Source organism: Hyperolius riggenbachi, chromosome 7, assembly GCF_040937935.1.
Source record: "Hyperolius riggenbachi isolate aHypRig1 chromosome 7, aHypRig1.pri, whole genome shotgun sequence".
NCBI classification, from domain to species: domain Eukaryota; kingdom Metazoa; phylum Chordata; class Amphibia; order Anura; family Hyperoliidae; genus Hyperolius; species Hyperolius riggenbachi.
In genome coordinates this window covers 36,967,423-36,989,971 of record NC_090652.1, presented here as the reverse complement: position 1 = coordinate 36,989,971, position 22,549 = coordinate 36,967,423, and the positions used below count along the sequence as shown (strand labels likewise).

The following is a 22,549-nucleotide window of genomic DNA, read 5'->3' as shown; positions in this document are numbered from 1 at the left end:
CAACTGAAATATCTGCAAAACATATATCTCCAGCTATATGCATAAGTTTATACAGACCTCAGATCAGACGCTAAGCCGGCTTTATATTATACTGCACAGTCAGATAATAAGTAACAGACCTCAGTACAGACGCGGCCTAAGGCGTACGGCTCATACCATATAGGTCCCCAAGCCTCCGCCACTCTCACCTTTCCTGGCTCCTGCTTAGCGTCCCTCCCGCTCCGTTCGTGACACGAAATGCCGAACCATGCGGGCTTCCGGCGTCTCTTCCCCGCGCCACCGGAAGTGACGCCGCGTAAGGGCGGAAGTACGTCACAAGGACGCCGCCATTGAGGGCAATCAGCCACCTTCCCTCCGGAGGCCTGCTAGACTTCCCACGTCACTTCCGGTGCGCCATTAGCCTCCGCTCTAGGGGAATCATGGACACCGCGCGTGTCCTCCAGATCCACCTGCAACTCGGGCAGCCAGGACAGCCACAGGAGAAGGTACACCTCGCTTCTCCTTACTAGACCCAAATACCTCTCTAGGTAGGTCCACCATTCGCCGCCAACCGGGTCCCAAACACACCTGGTCTGACGGACCGGCGAGCGACTAGAGCACTCCTTGTTCCTTGGAACAGGAAACGTCAACTGAGGATCAAGGGGTTGGACAAAGATTTATAGAGTACTCTATCTGGACGTTTCCTGTTCCTGGGAGGAGCCTGTCGTTCTCATGGTGGACCTGTCCTGGAGGTTAATGGAAAAAGATGCTGTACACATGCAACAGATCAGTATCTGCAAAAGGTCTGTTCCTGCAAAAGATCTGTTTCTGCAAACTGCATTCATAGTCTATGAGATCTGCAGATCATCATACACACCTTGTTTAACAGACATTCATCTGTAGATCAGACAATCATCTGCAGATCTGAAGATCCATCCTGGTGGATCTGATCTGCAGATGAATGTCTGTTAAACAAGGTGTGTATGAGATCTGCAGATATCATAGACTACGAATGCATTTTGCAGGAACGGGGTCTTTGTGTGCAGCATCTTGCAAAGATTTTATCTGATGGGGAGTTCAGCTCAATAGAATAGACTGTGTAGGTATGGCTCTCATACTACATCGAAGGGGGTAAAATTGGTCTGTGATCTTTCATTTTCCAAAGACTATGGTCTGATGTGTGTATGTACATTTAGACACCCCCTCCGTCTCAGTGGGAGGGCGGGGCTACATGCCAATATACAGCTATAGGAAGTGTTTCTGATGCTGAAAAAAATGAGTATCCTGAATAATTTAATGCATTCTACTATATGTCACTAAAGGGCCTCTTCAAGAGTGCATCAAAACAACAAATACCACAAGGATGGCATGTGTACCCACCACATGGAGGATGGTGGGATTGCAGCCGATGATAAACGGCAGACTGCGGAATCCTTTGATCCGGTGAGCAATGCGGACAGGAAGCTCCTTGTGCAAATATCTGGCACTTTTCTAAAGGAAAGAAAGACAGACATGGAAGATCGGAAACATTCAGATTAGCAGCATCAGCGCACCAAACACAGACGCCATCTTCTTTCAGCGGCTCTTTGGTTTGTTTTTGTTACCGTTCCGAACACGATAATAGTACTGCTGATCCTTGAGCATGCCAATAACCACAGCTGAGAAAGGCGCCTAGACCAGGCACTGGAGCAAACTAAATAATCCAGGGCGCCCCCAGCTGGCTGAAACCGTCCCAGTCTCTAATTGACATTAAAAGCACAGTTATTAAACAGAGTGAAGCCACACGCAAGCAAACACACACACCTTGGAATGATGGGAACAAGAGAATACAGGGAAGGTTCTATAGGATACAGAGCCTTCCCTGTCCCTAGGTAAGTATTTTTTTAGCTTTACATTCACTTTAATGTGGATCCGAGTCAAACTTTTGCTGGCCTCATTTTTCTGCCCCTTACATATAGTATATTGGGCATTCTTCCCCCCAATGCTTTTTTTTAAATTTTATTACCTACTTGCATGTAAATTAATGTATCCACGCCCCCAGCGCCTAGGCATTCTGAGTCCCATGCTGCAAGTGCTCATGGGAGCTCAGCCTGGGGAGTTGGAAGCTTTTGCTGAAGCATGCACGAGATTTCAGAAGCAAGGGGCGGAGAGGGGAGTGGCGTTTTCACAGGCTGAGGGGTGGGGATGCAGAGCAGCTTGCCTGTGTAATGATCACAAGCAGAATATGGCTGCGCTCATTGTATCACAGGAAGACATAATCATATACTGTTGAAGCTGTTTGCAACTAGATTTACTGTGTGAACCATCTAAACTTTAGATAAGATATATAGACAAGTTACTTGTTATAGTTAGTTTTTCATCTTGGATCTGCTTTAAAGTGGACCTGAACTCAGAACATTCTCTCTGCACTAAAAGATAAGCAACAACATAGTAAAGTAAAAAAAAACATTTCCTTGTTAAAGCTTATAGAACTCCTACTGAGATTTTATTCTACAGAGTGGTTACTTCCTGGGAGCACAGAAGGGTTAACCTCCTGTGTTTACATATTCGCTCACAACTCGGCAGACAGCTTCCGCTCAAATTACTCTTGTGGAGAAGAGAGATTCAGCCAGGCTGTTCTCTATAAAACACACGCAGGGTGGATCTCTCTGTTTCCTTGTGTCCCGTGCAAGAGTTCAGGTCCGCTAAGCATACATGCATCAATTTTTCCCATTGGATTACCATCAGATTTGATACTCCGATCCAATCTGCCAGAAATCTCTGGACCCCAAAATTTCAGTTTGATCGAATGTGAATCAAGTTTGACCTGAAACCTGTGGAAAGTATTGATTGGACATAACGGAAATGTTCTGTCAGTTGGGGAAGAGGCACATCGGCTGATAATAGAGCTGTGTATGGCAACCTTTAGGCACATACAACTGTAATTCCACCTTTATAGCCATGGGTGTAAGCCATCTGCGTTACCCATAGTTACAAGCATCAAGAAGACAACACAAGGATTTATATGGGGAATAAAGCTTCAGGAATCAAATCTCAGCTGTTGTAAAACATTCCTTCTTTCACCCAAGGAATATTGCAAACATTAAGCACCTCATTCCTTCTGAGGATCTTCCAACCCTAGTCCATGCATTCATCACATCACGGCTGGACTACTGTTCTCTATACAGGCCTACAAAACAAAGACCTGCACTGCCTGCAATTAGTACAGTATACAACGGCAAGGCTGTTAACCAGCCAACCCCGCCATTCCCACATAGCACTGAACTTTCGCTCACTCCACTGGCTACCAATAAAATGGAGAACCCCGTTTAAGATTGGCTTATAAATTCAAATCCTTGCACAATCCGGGCCCTGGATAACTAAAGCATTTGTTGCAAATGCGTCACACCCCCCACAATCTTAGCTCAAAAGAATTAACTTTTTCAGCCCCAGAGTCCATCTAAAAACCTTTGGAGACAGAGCCTTCTGTCATGCTGCCGCTACACTTTGGAACTCCCTGCCACACCCAATCAGGACAGCTCCATCCCTGGAAGCATGTATGAGCACATGACTATTTCCTCTGTAACACCATCCAGCCTGCAACCCTGTATTGATCTGAGACAGATCTATGCGCTTTGTGTCCCATGGGAGAAAAGCGCTTTACAAAGGTTATTGTATTGATCAGAATAAATGCAGAGGAATGAGGTGCAAACATGGAGCCACTGCCCCAGAACCACCAATCACAATGCTTGTTTCATTCCACAGGTGATATGTAATAAACTGCTCTTGAGTCTACTTTAGCCGCCCCCCCCCCCTCCCCCCGGGAGGTGTACAAGAACACCAGGGCCAGCAGGAGGAGAGCTTAGGATCTGTTCTCTGGATTGTATAGACTGGTATAGTGTGAGTTATACTGCAGGAGCAGTACAGCTACAGGAGCAGAACATACTCTCCCACATACAATAGACAATAGGCCTAGAAGGATTTAATCCAAGCAGTCTGAGCGGGACAGAACTTGTTAGAGGGAGGTGACGTCACACAGCACAGTGCCAAGTACATGAAATGTACACGAGGTAATAATACACACTGACAGCTGGAGATCAGGGGAGAGGACGTCACATAGCCAGAGCAGGATCATCCACCAGGCAACCTAGGCAGGTGCTTGGAGCCTAGTGGGTATCAAGGGGCCAACCAGACACCTTCTTTGACCTCTTTCCACTTCAGCTTACCAAAAGGACCACAAGGAGGGGGCCCAAATCTACTACCTTGCCTAGAGTTCCATTAAATCTGAATCTATCTGCACACAGCACATCGCTGGAGACATCAGATGTACACGGGGTAATAGACACCATAAATACCGCCGACAGCTGGAGGAAACAACATTAAAGTGGATCAGAGATGAACTTTTACTCATTGCATAATTGGGTTCCTTTCCTATTGTTTATAAGGCATTCCTCAAGCCAAATACTTTTTTTGTTTTAATACTCTTAAGGTAGCCATACACTGGTCGATTTGCCATCAGATTCGACCAACAGATAGATCCCTCTGATAGAATCTGATCAGAGAGGGATCGTATGGCTGCCTTTACTGCAAACAGATTGTGAACCGATTTCAGCCTGAAACCGATCACAATCTGTGGTAGTGGTGGTGGTGCTGCCGCCGCTCCCTCCCCCCCCGCATACATTACCTGCTCCGCCGGCACGACTGCCCCCGGTCACCGCTGCTCCGTCTACGACCTGGTCTCCAGGTCCGGCATGCTTTACTTCTTCCTGCCCGGGCAGGAAGTTTAAACAGAGCGCCCTCTACTGTTTAAACTTCCTGCCGGGCTAGAAGAAGTGAAGCATGCCGGAGACCAGACCAGCGCGGAGATGGAGCAGCGGTGACCGGGGGCAGTCGTGCTGACGGAGCAGGTAATGTATGCGGGCTCTATTGCGTCCGTCGTCGGGTACTCGAACGCCGCTAGCGACGCACTCCATACCCGCGGGCGATCGACGGTAATTTTCCGCACGGAGCGATCGGACAACATGGATCAAAATTCGGCGTGTTGCGGGAACGATGTGACAGCAGATTCGATCCCAGTGATCGGCCTAGTGTATGGCCAGCTTAATTCCCTATAAACTAAAAAAAAGTCACGCCCACAGGTTTTCAGAGAGCCAAGACAGTAGCAAGGGCTCATGGGAGCCCAGTCTGGGCAGGAGGAGGTGTTACTAGCCATTGATTTCAGAGGCAGAGGAAGAGAGGGGATTAGGCTGATGGCTCAAGATACAGATAAGAAAAAGTGTGTGTGGGGGGGGGGGGGGGCTGCGCATCCCTAGACACATGCTGCAATTGAATGGTTAATCGCATAGGCATACACCACCTCTATTAGACTGAAAAATGCATGCCCTGCATCCAAGGTTTCCTGTTTGCATAATAAGTAGTAGCAGATTTGCATATGATTTGCATCTAAATTGAATGTGAAGTGTGCAGAGAGTCTATATAGGTGCTGCACACTGAGCTGGTGGTCATTTCAGATGCAGCCTTAGTGGTATGCGCTGGCGTTCTTTTCGCTCTCCAAGATACAGTTAAGCCTGCCTCTGTGTAATGTTTACAAACAACATGGCTGCTGTCATATCACAGGAAGAAATAATCATATTCTATTAAAGCTGTGTGCAGCTAGATTTGCTGTGTAAAGGCCCATACACACGTCGGATTTCCGCCGTTCGTCCGCTAAATCGGGCGTGTGTACAGACTATTGTTCGCTTGATAAGAGTTGGATCGCTCAAACTCACTCTTATCAAGCGAACGATAGTCTGTACACACGCCCGATGTAGCGGAGCGAACGACGGGACGTTCAAACGACCCGTCGTTCGCGGAAATCCGACGTGTGTATGGGCCTTTAACCATCTAAACTTTAGAAAAGATATATAGACAAGTTACTTGTTATAGTTCGTTTTTCATCTCGGATCCACTTTAACAAAGAACTTTAAAATGGATTGTACACTGATTTATTTTATCCCATATAATCAATCAGAAATGTAAACAACTGCTAAGGAAAGTGCTATAATACACATTCAGTGTCCTTTCAGGTCTGGGGACTTGGCTTTTTTCATGATAGAAACAACTTTACGACAACAAAGGTCAGAGATGTAATGAGCAGAGATGGTCCTTCAGATTCAGCAGAAAAGAGATGTCCGCATTTCCCATTGCAACTCGGAAGTCGGATTTCTAAAGAAAATCCACATTACCGAAACTCAGTCATTTTAGCCCAATCACAGAACTCGGAAGCAGCATTGGACCAATCAGAGAATGTAAAAAATGCAACGCGGGAAGTCTACGGAATCTGTGAATCGACATTGGTGGAATTTGTAATTTCCAAAGAATAGGAAATCATCATTTCCGACCACCCCTACTAATGAGTCCAGCTTAAAGGACAACTGAAGAGAGAGGTATATGGAGGCTGCCATGTTTATTTCCTTTTAGGCAATACCAGCTGCCTGGCAGTCCTGCTGATCCTCTGCATCTAATACTATTAGCCATATCCCCTGAACAAGCATGCAGCAGATCAGGCGTTTCTGACATTGTCAGATCTGACAAGATTAGCTACATGCTTGTTTCTGGTGTGATTCAGACACTACTGCAGCCAAATAAATCAGCAGGGCTGCCGGGCAACTGGTATTGCTTAAAGGGACTCTGAAATCTCAAAAATCATCTTTTTATTTCAAAAATGACTAACATGACGGCCCTAACTAAAACGCAGCATCCCCGCGGCTGTAATCTAACTAAATCCCCCCAAATACCCCGGGGGAAGGAAATCTGGGCAGCGCTTCCGTGAGATGCAGAGCTTCACAGAGGGGCGGGGGAGAGGCGGAGATCAGCCGCAGATAGATGCGAATGGAGGCGGAGCTGCAGCTGAAAGCTCTGCCTCCTCCAGCAGCAAAATCGACGCCCAAGAAAGTCATGGATTTTGCGGGGGAGAGGGAGGGGGGAGTTAGGGGGGAGTTAGTTAGATTACAGCCGCGGGGATGCAGCGTTTTAGTTAGGGCTGTCATGTTAAAGACATTTTTGAAATAAAATTATGATTTATATGAGACTTCAGTGTCTCTTTAACAGAAAATAAATATGGCAGCCTCCATATCACTCGCACTACAGTTGTCCCTTAAAGCTGAAAGTCTGAACTTCAACTGCATCAATCAAAATTAGAACAAAAGCCCTTTAAAGCAAAAACATGGCAGAGCTCAGGATAACAGCATGAGGCCCCTCTGTACAAACGGCCACCTGTAACCAGCAGACCTTCATGCAGGCCTGTAGAGATTTGCTTACCAGGATGTGGCTGCCATCTTGGGACCGGCCCGAGTACAGCATGGTGGTTGGGGTGAGACGCACTGAGGGCTAAACCAGGAGAGAGAGAACAGAACAAATAATATACCTACATGTGAGTACTGCAGCGGGACTACAACACCTTCCCACCTCTCCTCTCTTATAATGCCCAAGCTGGAGAGTAGCTGCACTAGTGACGTTAGCTACGAATACGTAGCTACTAGTAATCAAAATTTAAATTAGATGGCGCTAACCAGGGCAGAGGGGGGTTAACTTACTAGGCTGCCACCTACAGCCGATGCATTCTACCTGCGTTCCACCTAACGCCACTACTTCCTCCTTCCAGGTCTGAAGGAGGAAGCAGTGGAGTTATGCGGACTGCATAGGCTGTAGGTGGCGGCATAGGAAAGTTGACCCCCCTCTGCAGCGGGCAATGATATCTAATCTAAAATTTCAATTACAAGTAGCTAACATCACTGGCTGCCACTACCTGGACTAAAGCTGCCCATACACTATACAATATTTTTCCAATCAAACAAACACATCTAATTAGGCAAAAATTGTGGTTTCCCATTGTCCCGCATATGACATCACGTGATCAGGAATGACAGCCCGATGGTGAGTGTAATGTTGGCCGTAACGTAGATTGTGAGTTGATCCCGGGCCAGTCGGCAGTACTGTTGTATAAAAGTGTATGGTTAGCTTAAAGAGGCCCTGTAGTGACATAGGGTAGCCTGTAGCAAATTATTCTGGATATCCACTTTTCCATCAATTATCCAGAAACACTTCCTATAGCTGCATATTGGTATGTAGCTCCGCCCACCCAGTAATGTTTAGCCTAGGCTGTTTGGCTATTCGGAATTCTCCTCCCAACCCAGAGCATTCTGGGGAGACCAGATATTTTCACAGGCTCTGGAACTCTCAGAAAGAAACATTCTGCAGTGATGCACCAGAAAGCACTAAAAATGTCACCACCCATGATAAATTCCAGAATGTAAATTAGGGTGAGGAAAGAAGGGCAAACACAAACTGTAAGAAAAATTAGCAATTTTATTCATAGATATAGGAAGTGTTTCTGATGCTGAAATCAGGATGATTATTTACTGCATTCATCTATATGTCACTACAGGGACTCTTTAAAGGGAACCTAAACTGAGAAGGATATGGATTTTTCCTTTTAAAATAACACCAGTTGCCTAAATCCTCCTGATCCTGTGTCTCTAATACTTTTAGCCACAGCCCCTCAACAAGCATGCAGATCAGGTGCTCTGACTGAAGTCGGACTGGATTAGCTGCATGCTTGCTTCAGGGGTGTGATTCAGCCACTACTGCAGCCATAGAGATCAGCAGGACTGACAGGCAACTGGTATTGTTTAAAAGGAAACATCCATATCCCTCTCAGTTAAGGCTCCCTTTAATCACTTCTTCAAGATCACGGTAATTAAAATCTACGTATTGAGGACCTGTTATTCCTCTCAGAGCATAGATTTAAATTACTGCACTCTCCAGACGCTGTAGGCCACTCGCCTTGCCGTCGGCATGACAGCAGAGCTCATTCAGCTGGTCAGGAGCAGATTTCATTGGCTCCCGCCTGACCCTGTGATCGCCGTGATAGGCTGTGATTGGCTCACAGTGATTACAGAGTCAGAAGCCAAAGAAATCAGCTCCAGACCAGCTCACTGAGCTCTGCTGTCAAACCGACGGCAGGGCGAGTGGGCTGCAGCTTCGGGAGAGCGGAGCGAACATCGAGATAGACAGGCCCATGCGGCGTGATGTCGGTGAGCCCTGGTTTTTGCTTTTTTTTTACTAAGAAGTCTCTGGTCCTTAAAGGACAACTGAAGTAAGGAGAATATGGAGGGTGCCATATTTATTTATTTTCAACCAACACCAGTTGCCTGGCAACACCAAAAATCATGCATGTGGCTGGTGAGATCTGACAAGAATGACAGAAACACCTGATCTGCTGCATGCTTGTTCAGGGTCTGTGGCTGAAAGTATTGTAGGCAGAGGATCAGCAGGACAGCCAGGCCTTTAGTATTGTTTAAAAGGAAATAAATATGGCAGCCTCCGTATCCCTCTTGTAACAGTTGTCCTTTAAGGGGCCAAAGACTTCTGGTATGTAAGTGGTTAACAGTAAACACTTCGGATACACAAAAACCACGTTCTACATCACAAAACAAGGAAAACTGCAGCTGGAATGTTCCATTTACAAGCACGAGAGGGGAGCTCAGGACCTTGAGGAATCTGTCTTTACACACATATAAAAGCCTCGGCATGGTACAGGAACAGGGACCCAGCCTATCCCTGCGACCAACCAGTGGACTCTGCACCCGCTGTGACCCTTTATGTACAAATAAATACGCAAGGACAGCTTTAAACATTTTAATGATGCCATAATGACTGAGGAATGCACACAGAGCGATGTTGTGGGGGGACTCTACCTTCTCTGCTGCCGTGTCGATGCTGGACTGATTGTAGAAGGAGGTGACAGTCTTGGACCGCTCTCTGGCCAGCTCGGCATGGTGGTGGTCTGTGGCTGAGGTGGAGCGGGCTCTCACCAATACGCAGGACAGCCGGGGAGGAGGAACCAAGATCCCTCGAGCCAGGAGCTCCAACAAGCTCTTCCGCAACATCTTTCAGCACTGCAGGGTGAACCTGAGGAGACACGACTGGTGAGCCGGGCAGCCAGAGGGGAGAGCAGGGCCAGGCAGCCAGAGGGGAGAGCAGGGCCAGGCAGCCAGAGGGGAGAGCAGGGCCAGGCAGCCAGAGGGGAGAGCAGGGCCAGGCAGCCAGAGGGGAGAGCAGGGCCAGGCAGCCAGAGGGGAGAGAAGGGCCAGACAGCCAGAGGGGAGAGAAGGGACAGCGCATAGAGTACAGTAATAAATACGTACTCTGATCCCAGGAAGAGGCTCGCCAAACTCGACTCAGGACTTCCAAAACTGGAGTAAAAAATATAGAGGAAAGTTTAAGCATTGTAGATCACAAACTGAAACAAAGAAAATAAGTAGGTAAAGAGGATAAGATTATGAATATTAAATTTGAATCCATTTTTTCTCCTGTGTGCTCTAAGGCAGAGCTCCCCAACCCTGTCCTCAGGGCCCACCAACAGTACATGTTTTGCAGAAAACCACAAACATTCACAGGTGAGGTAATTCGTGTCTCAGCAGAGCTTATTACCTACCTCTGTGGATTTCCACAAAATATGCACTGTTGGTGGGCCTTGAGAACAGGGTTGGGGAACACTGCTCTAAGGAACTATCCCAGGCACAGCAGAAGAGAGGCAAATAAAGCAGTCAGATCAGAGAGGAAGCCTAGCAGTGCCTCTCTCTGACCTGATCTTTCCTAAAGGAGCAAAGGCAATAATTCTAATAGGCGTGACAGGAGCGCAGGGATGGGAACTCATATGTACCATCCATGTCAAGCTGCCCCCTTGTGTAGCAGTCGCCCTAGGGCTAGGCCTCTGCGGCCTTTGCAACGATTGGTCCCTGAGTAAAGGACCTTTTGCGCACTAGACTTCTCAGACGCATAACCATTTTTCATAGATCAGAATTGCAAATAACAATTGAGCCAATACCAATCAGCAGGAGGTGCCTTTTATTGGCTGCATACAATTTGCATTAAATCTGCATGCAAGCCAGATTTGCATCTCATTGACCATTTATTGTCATGACCATTTCAGCTGATGGTAACCAGAAGACAGTCACACACTAAATGTAATTGCCTTTTGCCCACGTAAGACACTGGATGCCGATACAGACAGCAGACGCACACCTGAAATAATCAAAAATCAACGGTTATGGCCTTTAACCCCCCTGGCGGTATGATTCTTTCCAGATTTTAGGATCTAAATGCGGTGCAATTTTTTTTCTTTGCTTATTTTCAGACCCTAAAATCGGGGGGGGGGGGGGGGGGGGGGGGAAATAATACCCTCAAAGAGCCTGCGGGAGACACTGTCCTGACTCTCACCTCCCTGAGATCCAGCACTGCAGTTCTCCCTCCATCCTGTGGGTGGCGCTGTAACATTGTAGTGAGATTGCCGTCTGTCGTCATGACGACAAGCGGCGATCTCTCTAGGGGGATGCAGAGCCTCTGAAGACAGGAAGGAGAATGGCTGCCGGCGTCTGGATCCCGGGGCAGGCGAGTTGAAACACCTGCTGCGTGCTATGCTCTGCATATGCCTTCCGGTGACTACCACGAGTCAGGCTCGGGGTTATCACTCTGAGCTGCTGTTTTCCACCCCAGGCCTGACTCGGGGTTACCGCCAGGGAGGTTAAAGCACACCCGAAGCAAGAGGGATACGGAGGCTGACAGATTTATTTCCTTTTAAACAATACCAGTTGCCTGGCTATCCTGCTGATCCTCTGGCTCTAATACATTTAGCCATAGCCCCTGAACAAGCATACAGCAGATCAGGTGATCTGACTGAAGTATGACTGGATTAGCGGCACCCTTTTTTTTGTGTGTGATTCAGACACTACTGCAGCCATAGGTCAGCAAGACTGCCAGGCAACTGGTACTGTTTAAAGGGGAACTGAGGCTGCCATATTTATTTCCTTTTAATCAATACCAGTTGCCTGGCAGCCCTGCTGGTCTATTTCTCTGCAGTAGTATTTGAATAACATCAGAAACAAGCATGAAGCTAGTCTTGTCAGATCTGACTTTAAAGTCAGAAACACCTGATCTGCTGCATGCTTGTTCAGGGGCTATGGTTAATAGTATTAGAGGCAGAGAGATCAGCAGGGATGCCAGGCAACTGGCATTGCTTAGATGGAAATAAATATGGCAGCCTCCATATACCTCACACTTCAGGTGTCCTTTAAATGCCTGCTGCCTCACATGGATGTGATAACCGATAACAGCATGTGTGACAGGTTCTCTGTTCACACGTCCCCCAGACAGACTATATCCCACAGCAGCAGCTGCTGCCTGGCCCTCATCAGTACACTGCCAAGTCTGGGTCACATTTATAATGAAGGAGATCAGATCTGTGAGGCTGCTGATATAAATACCACAGGCTGTAAGGAGAAGACCCCACAATGCCCGACACCCCCTTCCCCTGTTCACATTACCTTGCCGTCACCTCAGATCACAGGGAGACAGGAGAAAGGGGCTCCAGCCATCTGCAGAGAGAGAAGAAACACAGGGTCACTATGTCCGGCCACTGCACAGCAAACACAAGCAGGACAGAGGTCAGAGAAACCGGGGGAGGAGCCAGAGGACTACAGGAAAATGGCTGCTGCAGGGCACTGCTAATACACTGAGAAACAAGAGTGGTACAAGACCAAGTGCCAATCCCAGCCTCTCCACATTACTTCTCTATATCAGAGATTCTACGGAATACAAATCCCAGGTTCTACACAAGTACTTAGCAAGGTCATTAAGAAAAATCCTTTCATCCCTTTGTATGCTTAGATTTGCTAGAATCAGCTGCTGGGAACCTGCAGGCAAAGGTGGCCAAAATCTATCCTCCCGATTTATACAGCTAATTAATGTACATATCTGGGCAGTATGTATTCCAAACAGTACAATTTGAATTTTAACCACTTCACCCCAAATCGGTTTTTACCCTAACAGACGCGCAATTTTCATCTTTCAGTGCTCATCCCTTTCATTTGCCAATAGCTTAAAGCTAATGGGTACCGTTTAAAAAAAAAAAAAAAAAAAAAAAAAAAAAAAAAAGGAGTCAGATACTCACCTAAGGAGAGGGAAGGCTCGGTCCTAATGAGCCTTCCATCTCCTCTCCCAGTGCCCTCGGTCCCGCGCAGGATCCCCCGTAGCAGTATTCGACCAGTTCGGTCAAATACTGCCACTTCCGCCGCCGAAGGGAGGTTTCGGAAGTCTTCGGGAGCACTCGGGCTCCCGAAGACGGGCCGCTCCATAGTACGCATGTGTGAGCGCCCTCTATGACGCACTCGTGAGTGCATGGTATGGAGCGGCCCGTCTTCGGGAGCCCGAGTGCTTCCGAAGTCCCCACAGCGGCGGATTTGAACAGAGGATCCACCGGGCACCCGGAGAGGAGAGGCTCATTAGGACCGAGCCTTACCTCTCCGTGAGTATCTGACCTTTTTTTTTTTTTTTTTTAAACCGGGGTTACATTAGCTTTAACCATTTCAGCCCACGGGGATTTTTCACCTTATATATCAGAGCAATTTTCACCTCCCATTCATTCGCTAATAACTTTATCACTTCTTAACAAAATTTATTGATCTATATCTTGTTTTTTCCACCACTAATTAGGCTTTCTTTGGGTGGTTCATTTTGCTAAGAATTATTTTTTTATAAATGCATTTTAACAGGATTAATAAGAGAAAAAATTCATTATTTCTTAGTTTTCGTCCATTATAGCTTTAAAATAATCCACGTTACCATAATTAAAACCTATGTAATTTATTTGCCCGTTTGTCTCGGTTATGACACCATTTAAATTTTGTCCCTATCACAATGTATGGCGCCAATATTTTATTTGGAAATAAAGGTGCATTTTATCCGTTTTGCGTCCATCACTATTTACAAGCTTATAATTTAAAAAAAAAAAAATGGTCGTCGTATACCCCCTTCAAATGCATATTTAAAAATTTATGTCCCTTACGTAACTATTTATGTCTTTTTTTTCCTTTTTTTTTTTATTGTAATTTTTTTTTTTTTCCATTAAAAAATTTATTTGGGTAATATTTTGGTATGGGAAATAAACAGTTAATTTTGAATGTTATTCTATGTGTAAATTGTAACGTAAAAAAATATGTAGATGTAGTTTTACTATTTGGCCATAAGAGGGCCAGCTTGTGTTTTTTTTTTCTCCTTGTGCTTCTCGCTAACCGGAAGCACAAGGAGGACGCGGAAAATGTTATTTGCAGAAAGACTGAAGCCTCTAGTAAGAGCGCTTCGGTTTTTCTGCTGGGGACACGGATCGGTGATCGGGAACCATGTTCCCGTTCACTGACCCCAGGGCTACTGGGGGACAGCACGGGGGCGTGCCCACGATCGCGCGCCGAAGCGCGGCACCGCAGCAGAGCAGCCGCCTGGACGTGAGCATCACGTCCGGGCGGCTGAAATGGTTTATCACTACTAATCACAATGAAATGATCTACATCTTGTTTTTTTCACCAACAATTGGGCTTTTTGGGGTTGATGTTTGTTTTCAGTAATTACTTTATTTTCTATGCATTTTAAAGGGAAAAACAAGGAGAAAAATGAAAAAATACAGTATGGTGACAATATAATATTTGGAAATAAAGGTGCATTTTTCCTATGGATTTTCCCCCCCCACTAATTTCACGCGCACAGCAGCAGCAGCACTGTCTGACTTATAAGAACGTCCTGGAGCCGTTAAAGAGACACTGAAGCGAAAAAAATATATGATATAGTGAATTGGTTGTGTACTATGAATAATTACTAGAAGATTAGCAGCAAAGAAAATATTCTCATACTTTTATTTTCAGGTATATAGTGTGTTTTCTAACATTGCATCATTCTATAATATGTGCAGATTACACAACACTCAGCATTCAAAATGATTCTTTCAGAGCAGTCTGTGAAGTAATGACCTCTCCTCTAGCAGAGGAAAAGTAAATAGTCCAGGAACAGTTGAGATAATAAAAGTCAGATAGCAGCCCTCTCCACGACTAACTTAGTCGTAGAGCTTAATGGCTTGTTTACATAGAGATAACAACTGGAGTTTCTCAACTCTTCCTGTACTGGAAACAATTACACTGATGTATCTGATCTTAATGTTTTATTTCTTAGCTGTGCTACACATACAAATCATAATATCATAATTTTTTTTCGCTTCAGTGTCTCTTTAAGAGGTTCTAGCAGGATGTTTTTTTTTTTTTGTTTTTTTTTAACCTCCCTGGCGGTAACCCCGTGTGTGACACGGGGTAAGCCGCCGGAGGGTGCCGCTCAGGCCCTGCTGGGCCGATTTTCATAATTTTTTTTTTGCTGGACGCAGCTAGCACTTTGCTAGCTGCGCCAGCACTCTGATCGCCGCCGGCCCCCGCCCGATCGCCGCTATTTGCTGCGGCGCGCGGCCCCCCCCCCCCCAGACCCCAGCGCTGCCTGGCCAATCAGTGCCAGGCAGCGCCGAGGGGTGGCCCGGGACTCCCAATGACGTCCCGACGTCAGTGACGTCGGTGACGTCATCCCGCCCCGTCGCCATGGCGACGGGGGAAGCCCTCCAGGAAATCCCGTTCTATGAACGGGATTTCCTGATCGGAGATCGCCGAAGGCGATCGAAGCGGGCGGGGGGATGCCGCTCAGCAGCGGCTATCATGTAGCAAGCCCTCGGCTCGCTACATGATTAAAAAAAAAAAATTTTTTTTAAAAAACTGCTGCGCTCCCTCCTGGCGGTATTTTTCATACCGCCAAGGAGGTTAAGTCTGCTTGTCATCAAGTGGTTAAACTTGTGATTTGTTTTCAAAGTTGGCAGCAAACTATTTTGCAAAGGTCACTTGGGAAGGGATACTGTGGGAAGCTGCCATATTTATTTCCTTTTAAACAATACCAGTTGCCTGGCAGTCCTGCTGATCTCTATGGCTGCAGTAGTGGCTGAAATCACACACCTGAAACAAGCATGTGGCTAATCCAGCCTGACTTCAGTCAGATCACCAGATCTGCTGCATGCTTGTTCAGGGTCTATGGCTAAAAGTATTAGAGGCAGCGGATCAGCAGGATAACCAGGCAATGTGCATTGTTTACAAGGAAAGAAATATGGCAGCCTCCATATCACTCTCACCTCGGGTTAACTTCAAAGTAAACCAGAGCTGTTGAAAAAAGAATTGATACTCACCACGGCTTCCTCCAGCAGCATAAACCCATGAGTCCCTCGCCGGTCTGCCGTACAGCCTCAGTAACAGGCTCAGTCAGGCTCAGTGTGGGTCTGCTGGGCATGCGTGGAACGCCCACTCATGCGCAGAAGACCCAGACTGAGACCGTTACTGAGGCCGATAGGTAGACCGCGGGAGGACGGCGAGGGACTCATGGGTTTATGCTGCTGGAGGAAGCCCCGGTTGAGTATCTTTTTTCAACAGCTCTGGTACAGTTTGTGTCAGTGATTTCTCTGTGCTGGCAGATGCCCCCTGGTGCAGCTGGCCGGGCACAGCCGTCTGATAGCTCCTCTCTGTGTGATCTCACAGACAGCAATTATCCGATATAAAAATAACTGACTGGCCGGAGGAGGAAGGGGAGGGGGGGGGTACGGCTGCCCAGCTTCTGCCATCTGCTACCACACGCTGCTTCCCCTAACAGCCTGAGCTCAAGGTTACACACGGCGCTAGCTGCAAACCCACCCGACTGGTTCCTGCCTGAGGAAGGCCGTGTTTATCCTGGCTCAGCTGCACGCTGATAAAGGGCAGAGAAACACTGCACAACAACGGCACTGCTACAGGGGAACTCCGCCCACAACCGACACCTCACTACCTGCCGGGTCCTAACAATGGCACTGCTACAGGGGCACACCACCCCCACAACCGGCACCTCACTACCTCCCGGGCACTAACAATGGCACTGCTACAGGGGAACTCCGCCCACAACCGACACCTCACTACCTGCCGGGTCCTAATAACGGCACTGCTACAGGGGCACTCCGCCCACAACCAAAACCTCACTACCTGCCGGATCCTGACAACGCCACTGCTACAGGGGCACTCCGCCCACAACCGACACCTCACTACCTCCCGGGCACTAACAACGGCACTGCTACAGGGGCACTCCGCCCACAACTGACACCTCACTACCTGCCGGGTCCTAACAACGGCACTGCCACAGGGGCACTCCGCCCACAACTGACACCTCACTACCTCCCGGGTACTAACAACGGCACTCTGCCCACAACCGACGCCTTACTACCTGCCGTATCCTAACAACGGCACTGCTATAGGGACACTCCGCCCACAACTGACACCTCACTACCTGCTGGATCCCAACAATGGCACTGCTACAGGGGCACTCCACCCACAACCGACACCTCACTATCTGCCAGACCCTAACAGATTACCACAGACAGAATGGGGGGGTGGGGGGTGGGGGGGACATACCTGTCGCACACAAGTGAAGTTAAAGAGAAACTCTTATCAAGAATTGAACTTAATCCCAATCAGTAGCTGATACCCCCTTTTACATGAGAAATTTATTTCATTTCACAAACAGACCATCAGGGGGCGCTGTATGGCTGATATTGTGGTGAAACCCCTCCCACAAGAAACTCTGAGTACCGAGGTACTTCTGGCAGTTTCCTGTCTGTGAACCCTGTTACATTGTGGGAAATAGCTGTTTACAGCTGTTTCCAACTGCCAAAACAGCATACAGCAGCTACATCACCTGCCAGCAGTAAAAATGTCACCATGTGATAAATGTCAGAATATAAATTAGGGATTTAAAAGATTTTACAATGAGCAAACACTGACTAAATCATTTATACATAATTATTGTAAAAATGAAGCACTTTTTTTTTTATTACATTATTTTCACTGGAGTTCCTCTTTAAATGAGAATATTGTATTGTTGCATTTCTGTTATCTCTAATATTTGTCCGCACAAGTGGCTGAAAATTATCAGTATGGAAGCACTTCCTGTGTTGCCATGACAACAGGACTTAGTTACAGCAAGTGGTTATTTTTCCACAGAGAAAAGGGCCAATTTGTAATATATGGGATTGTTCATGAGATCCATCCCCCCCCCCCCCCCCCCCCCCCGCTTCCTCCATCCCAAAACAGAGATATAAAATTGAAATCGACCCCCACCCAAAGATTCAAATATCTTGAGACTATGGTGGGGACGTATTACTATGGTAGGGATTAGATTATAAGGACAGTCAGTGACATGACTATGTACAGGCCTGTAGGGGGTGAAAGAGCTATACAAATACAGAATACTAATAATAATATGGTGGGACATTACACTAGGACTGTGGTAGGATTAGATTGTGAGCTCCTCTGAGGACAGTCAGTGACATGACTGTATACTCTGTAATGTGCTGCAGAAGATGTCAGTGTTATATAAATACATAATAATAATATGGTAGGACAGTAGACTATAACTATGGTAGGATTAGAGTGTGAGCCCCTCTGAGGACAGCCAGTGACATGACTATGTACTCTGTATAGTGCTGCAGGAGATGTCAGTTCTATATAAATACATGATAATAATATGGTAGAACATTATACTATGACTATGGTAGGATTAGAGTGTGAGCTCCTCTGAGGACAGTCAGTGACATGACTATGTACTCTGTAATGTGCTGCAGAAGATGTCAGTGTTATATAAATACATAATAATAATATGGTAGGACAGTAGACTATAACTATGGTAGGATTAGAGTGTGAGCTCCTCTGAGGACAGTCAGTGACATGACTATGTAATGTGCTGCAGGAGATGTCAGTTCTATATAAATACATGATAATAACATGGTAGGACAGTAGACTAGGACTGTGGTAGGATTAGAGTGTGAGCTCCTCTGGGGACACTCAGTGACATGACTATGTACTGTGCTGCAGGAGATGTATCATCTATAAACGCATAATTCAAAGTACAAACATCTAGCACACAAACAATAGGACACACACCACAGTGAGAAGGAAAGCTACAGAGCGCACTCACCACGCCACCGTCTCCCATACGCCTCACCAGATCTCCGGGACCTGCAAGAGTGACAAAGCGTCAGGAAGTCAGAGCCAAAACAAACTGACAGGCAGCCAAATCTGTGCGGCAGGAGCAGAGCCCGATATACCTGGAACCGGCTGTGAATTATTGACAGACAGATGTGAGGAGGAGGAGGTGGCAGATCAGGTTCAGCAGAGCAGACCCCCCCCCCCCCCTCCTCTTTCTGTACAGTACAGAGCGGGAGGCTTGCATGTGTGGCATCTGGAACACACTGTCCCCACACGCTTTCTAGGAGGAGGGAGGGGTGAACAGTACAAAATATTAACAGAATCACAAAACGTAATGTACAGCCATTCACAAGATCTCGCTCCCTCTGCCGCAGTCATGTGACCACAGAGCACGCCTCAATCTGGACCAATCCAAACACACCAAAGGATCAAGCAGGACTTTGCATTTGTTTTATTTAGTAAGTATGGACAGCCACACACAAGTATGGGCAGACTCGACCAAGAGACAAATCACTCTCTAATCGAATCTGATTAGAGAGGGATCTGTCCGCTGTCCATACTCTGCAGGCCGATTCCGGATAGATTTCTTGCTGTAATCGATCAGGAATTGGCCTTGTGATGCTGCATCCGTTGCCTCGCCGACCTAACACTGTCGGCCCTAATGTCCAATGTGCCCCCCGGTGGCCAGTGCACTCTTTACATTACTTGTCCGCGGCGTCCGCTTGCTCCGGGCTTCCTCCGCTGTCCATACATGTGAACCCCACACGGTTGCCTAGTGACGTCGCACACACGCCCACGTAACTAGGCAACCACGCGGCACACATGTATAGACAGCTGAGGAAGTGCGGAGCAAGCGGACGCCATGGACAGGTAATGTATAGAGTGCACTGGGCACATTAAACATTAGGGGGGGGACAGGGTCGGGGGTTTTGTCGCATTTGTCACTTGTCATTTCTGCTTCGCTCCCGATCGAGCAAGCCGGCCCTACATCTAGCTGCATGTCCAACCGATTCATGTGACCAATTTTGGCCCACAATCGATTGCATTGTCAGTTGGGCATGCACTTGATTTTCATCGGATTATAATAATCAAATCGAATGGTCGATAAGCCGCCAAGTCGCCTGATGTATGGCCACTCCCGATGTATGGAACTTCGGTGAAAATAATGTCATAAAAAAGTGCTTCATTTTTACAATAATTATGTATAAATTATTTAGTCAGTTTTTGCCCATTGTAAAAGCTTTTAAATCCCTGATTTACATTCTGACATTTATCACATGGTGACATTTTTACTGCTGGTAGGTGATTTAGCTGCTGCTTGCTTTTTTTGGCAGTTGGAAACAGCTGTAAACCGCTATTTCCCACAATGCAACAAGGTTCACAGACAGGAAACTGCCAGGACCATGGTCCTCCGAGTTTCTTGTGGGAGGGGTTTCACCACAATATCAGCCATACAGCGCCCCCTGATGATCAGTTTGTGAAAAGGAATAGATTTCTCATGTAAAAGGGGGAATCAGCTACTGATTGGGATGAAGTTCAATTCTTGATCACGGTTTCTCTTTAAATTTAAAAGGGAAACTAGCATGATGAGAAAATGTGTCTGAATTATACAAACCCCAATTAGGGCTCTCCTCAGTTCCCATATTATTATTTTGGTTTCAGAGGGTAAAAAAGTACAGTAGTTCTATGATTAAGGTTTGGCCCTTCCTGGCCAAGCTAATCATATCAGCAAAAAGTCATCAACTATGGCAAGGAATAACAGATCTATACATGGTAAGGCAATTGTACTTTTCATTTAAAAGGACAACTAAAGTGAGAGGGATATGGAGGATGCCATATTTGTTTCCTTGTAAACAATACCAGTTGCCTGGCAGCCCTACTGGTCTATTTGGTTGCAGTAGTGTCTGAATCACCCCAGAAACAAGCATGCAGCTAATCTTGTCAGATCTGACAATAATGTCAGAAACGCCTGATCTGCTGCATGCTTGTTCAGGGTCCAATGCCAAAAGGTTTGAAGGACTACCAAGCAATGGAAATAAATATGTCAGCCTCCTTAGGTCTCTCACCAGTGTACCTGCTGACCCATTTCCAGTGCTGGAAAGCTCCTGCGAGTGTAAGAACTGGAGTGTGGAAGACTGGGGCCCGGTCTAATGAATCAAATCATTTCGGGACTTCAAATTTCCCAGATCCCAATCTGATGGTGAATCTGTGGGTTGTGCTGGGGAAAAAAAAAGTCCCGTCCAGAGCCAGGTTTCTAGAAAGGCCACCGAGGCCCGGGCAGTGGGCGGCAGCCGGCCAAGGGGCGGCTGAACAAGGAAGAGGGATTGCTGCACATGGAAGAAGAGGTTAAAAAAAGAATACAAAGGTTGCAAATAAGGAGCAACCCATGGAAATAGGGAACTGCTACCCAAGGGATCTGTATAGAACTGAAGGCAGCTGTTGTACATGAATGTTAGACATGGAAGAGGGGGCTGCACAAGGAACAGGGGTGCTGTACATGGAAGGAAAGCTGCAAGAAAGTAGGCCCAGGAGCCAAAAAGTATAAATCTGCCCTTGGTCCTATCCCTAAAGGCCTCACCTCACAGGACTTATTCTGAGGTTTTGTGGGGTAGGGAGGGGGTGCTGAGGTCTTGTGGGGCAGGGAGGGGTGCTGAGGTCTTGTGGGACAGGGAGGGGACCCTGAGGTCTTGTGGGGCAGGGAGGGGTGCTGAGGTCTTGTGGGGCGGGCGCTGAGGGGATGTACACAATCTCAGGCTCCAATACTGGAATAACTATCATTCTGCAGACAGAAGCTATTGCACAATCCCAGAAGCTGTACACAACACCCTGATCACAGCATACGGTACAGAATGTATTTATAGGAAGCGTAGAGGTGAGAGAGGTCACAGTACTCAGACTGAGGAAACAACAAGCCCTCTATAGACTGTAGTCACTCTGATCTAAAGGAACATAGAAAAATCACATGTTTGAAGGCTAAAATGATGTTTGATGATTGTTTCAGCTGTGAGTTTGAAGTCTGTAAAGGAATCCCGAATTCTTAAAAGGGAATCTGAAATGAAAATACTTATGGTATAATGAAATAGTATGTGTAGTACAGCTAAGAAATAGAACATTAGCAGCACAGATATGAGTCTCATATTGTTTCCAGTACAGGAAGAGTTCAGAAACTTCACTTGTTATCTATGCAAAAGAGCTTCTTTGAGCTCTCCGACTTATTCATCAAAGAAACATTGAAAAACAGTTTCAGATACGGTTTTATTGCAGGGGAGTTGAAAAGGTCATCAGCTCTGCTCTGTTTCATAGTTTAAAATACACAGTGCGGCTTGTAATTGCTAACATGGTAGAATGATGCAATATTATGGGGGTAAAAGCCCTATAACTGAAAATAAAAATAGGAGACTTTCCTTGCAACTAATGTTCTATTAATTATCCGTACTACACATCCAATTCATTATATGATAAGTTGTTTATTCGCTTCAGTGTCACTTTAAAACCAACCAAAACATGAGCAAGAAGCAACTGCTGCAGCAGAATTGGCCACAAACGATACAATTTTACAAACAATTCTTCGTATGAACGATCAGAAATGATCGTTGGACCATTCATGGACAAAAATCTCCTAACCAATTCGATCAGATGAATGAAATCTGTGATTTTCGCATTGATCCTGCAATCTGATCGGATTGGTTAGG

The 22,549-nt window shown here is 46.5% G+C and overlaps 1 protein-coding gene across 3 annotated transcripts in view; it reads right to left on the bottom strand.

Annotated features, from left to right (window-relative positions):
- The window catches only part of BCKDK (branched chain keto acid dehydrogenase kinase), a 56,858-nt gene that overhangs the window by 22,751 nt on the left and 11,558 nt on the right, over positions 1 to 22,549 (bottom strand). The window contains exons 1-7 of one of the 3 annotated variants that reach the window (XM_068243919.1): positions 18,977 to 19,001; positions 18,847 to 18,887; positions 12,324 to 12,374; positions 10,146 to 10,193; positions 9,696 to 9,909; positions 7,258 to 7,326; positions 1,360 to 1,470 (exon numbers count right to left, since the gene is read on the bottom strand). In XM_068243919.1, coding sequence (XP_068100020.1) covers positions 1,360 to 1,470; positions 7,258 to 7,326; positions 9,696 to 9,887 — 372 coding nt within the window. In that variant the 5' untranslated portion in view covers positions 9,888 to 9,909; positions 10,146 to 10,193; positions 12,324 to 12,374; positions 18,847 to 18,887; positions 18,977 to 19,001. Of the gene's footprint in view, positions 1 to 1,359; positions 1,471 to 7,257; positions 7,327 to 9,695; positions 9,910 to 10,145; positions 10,194 to 12,323; positions 12,375 to 18,846; positions 18,888 to 18,976; positions 19,002 to 22,549 lie in introns of those variants that run through there. The other 2 variants (XM_068243918.1, XM_068243920.1) reach the window with 2 other exon arrangements.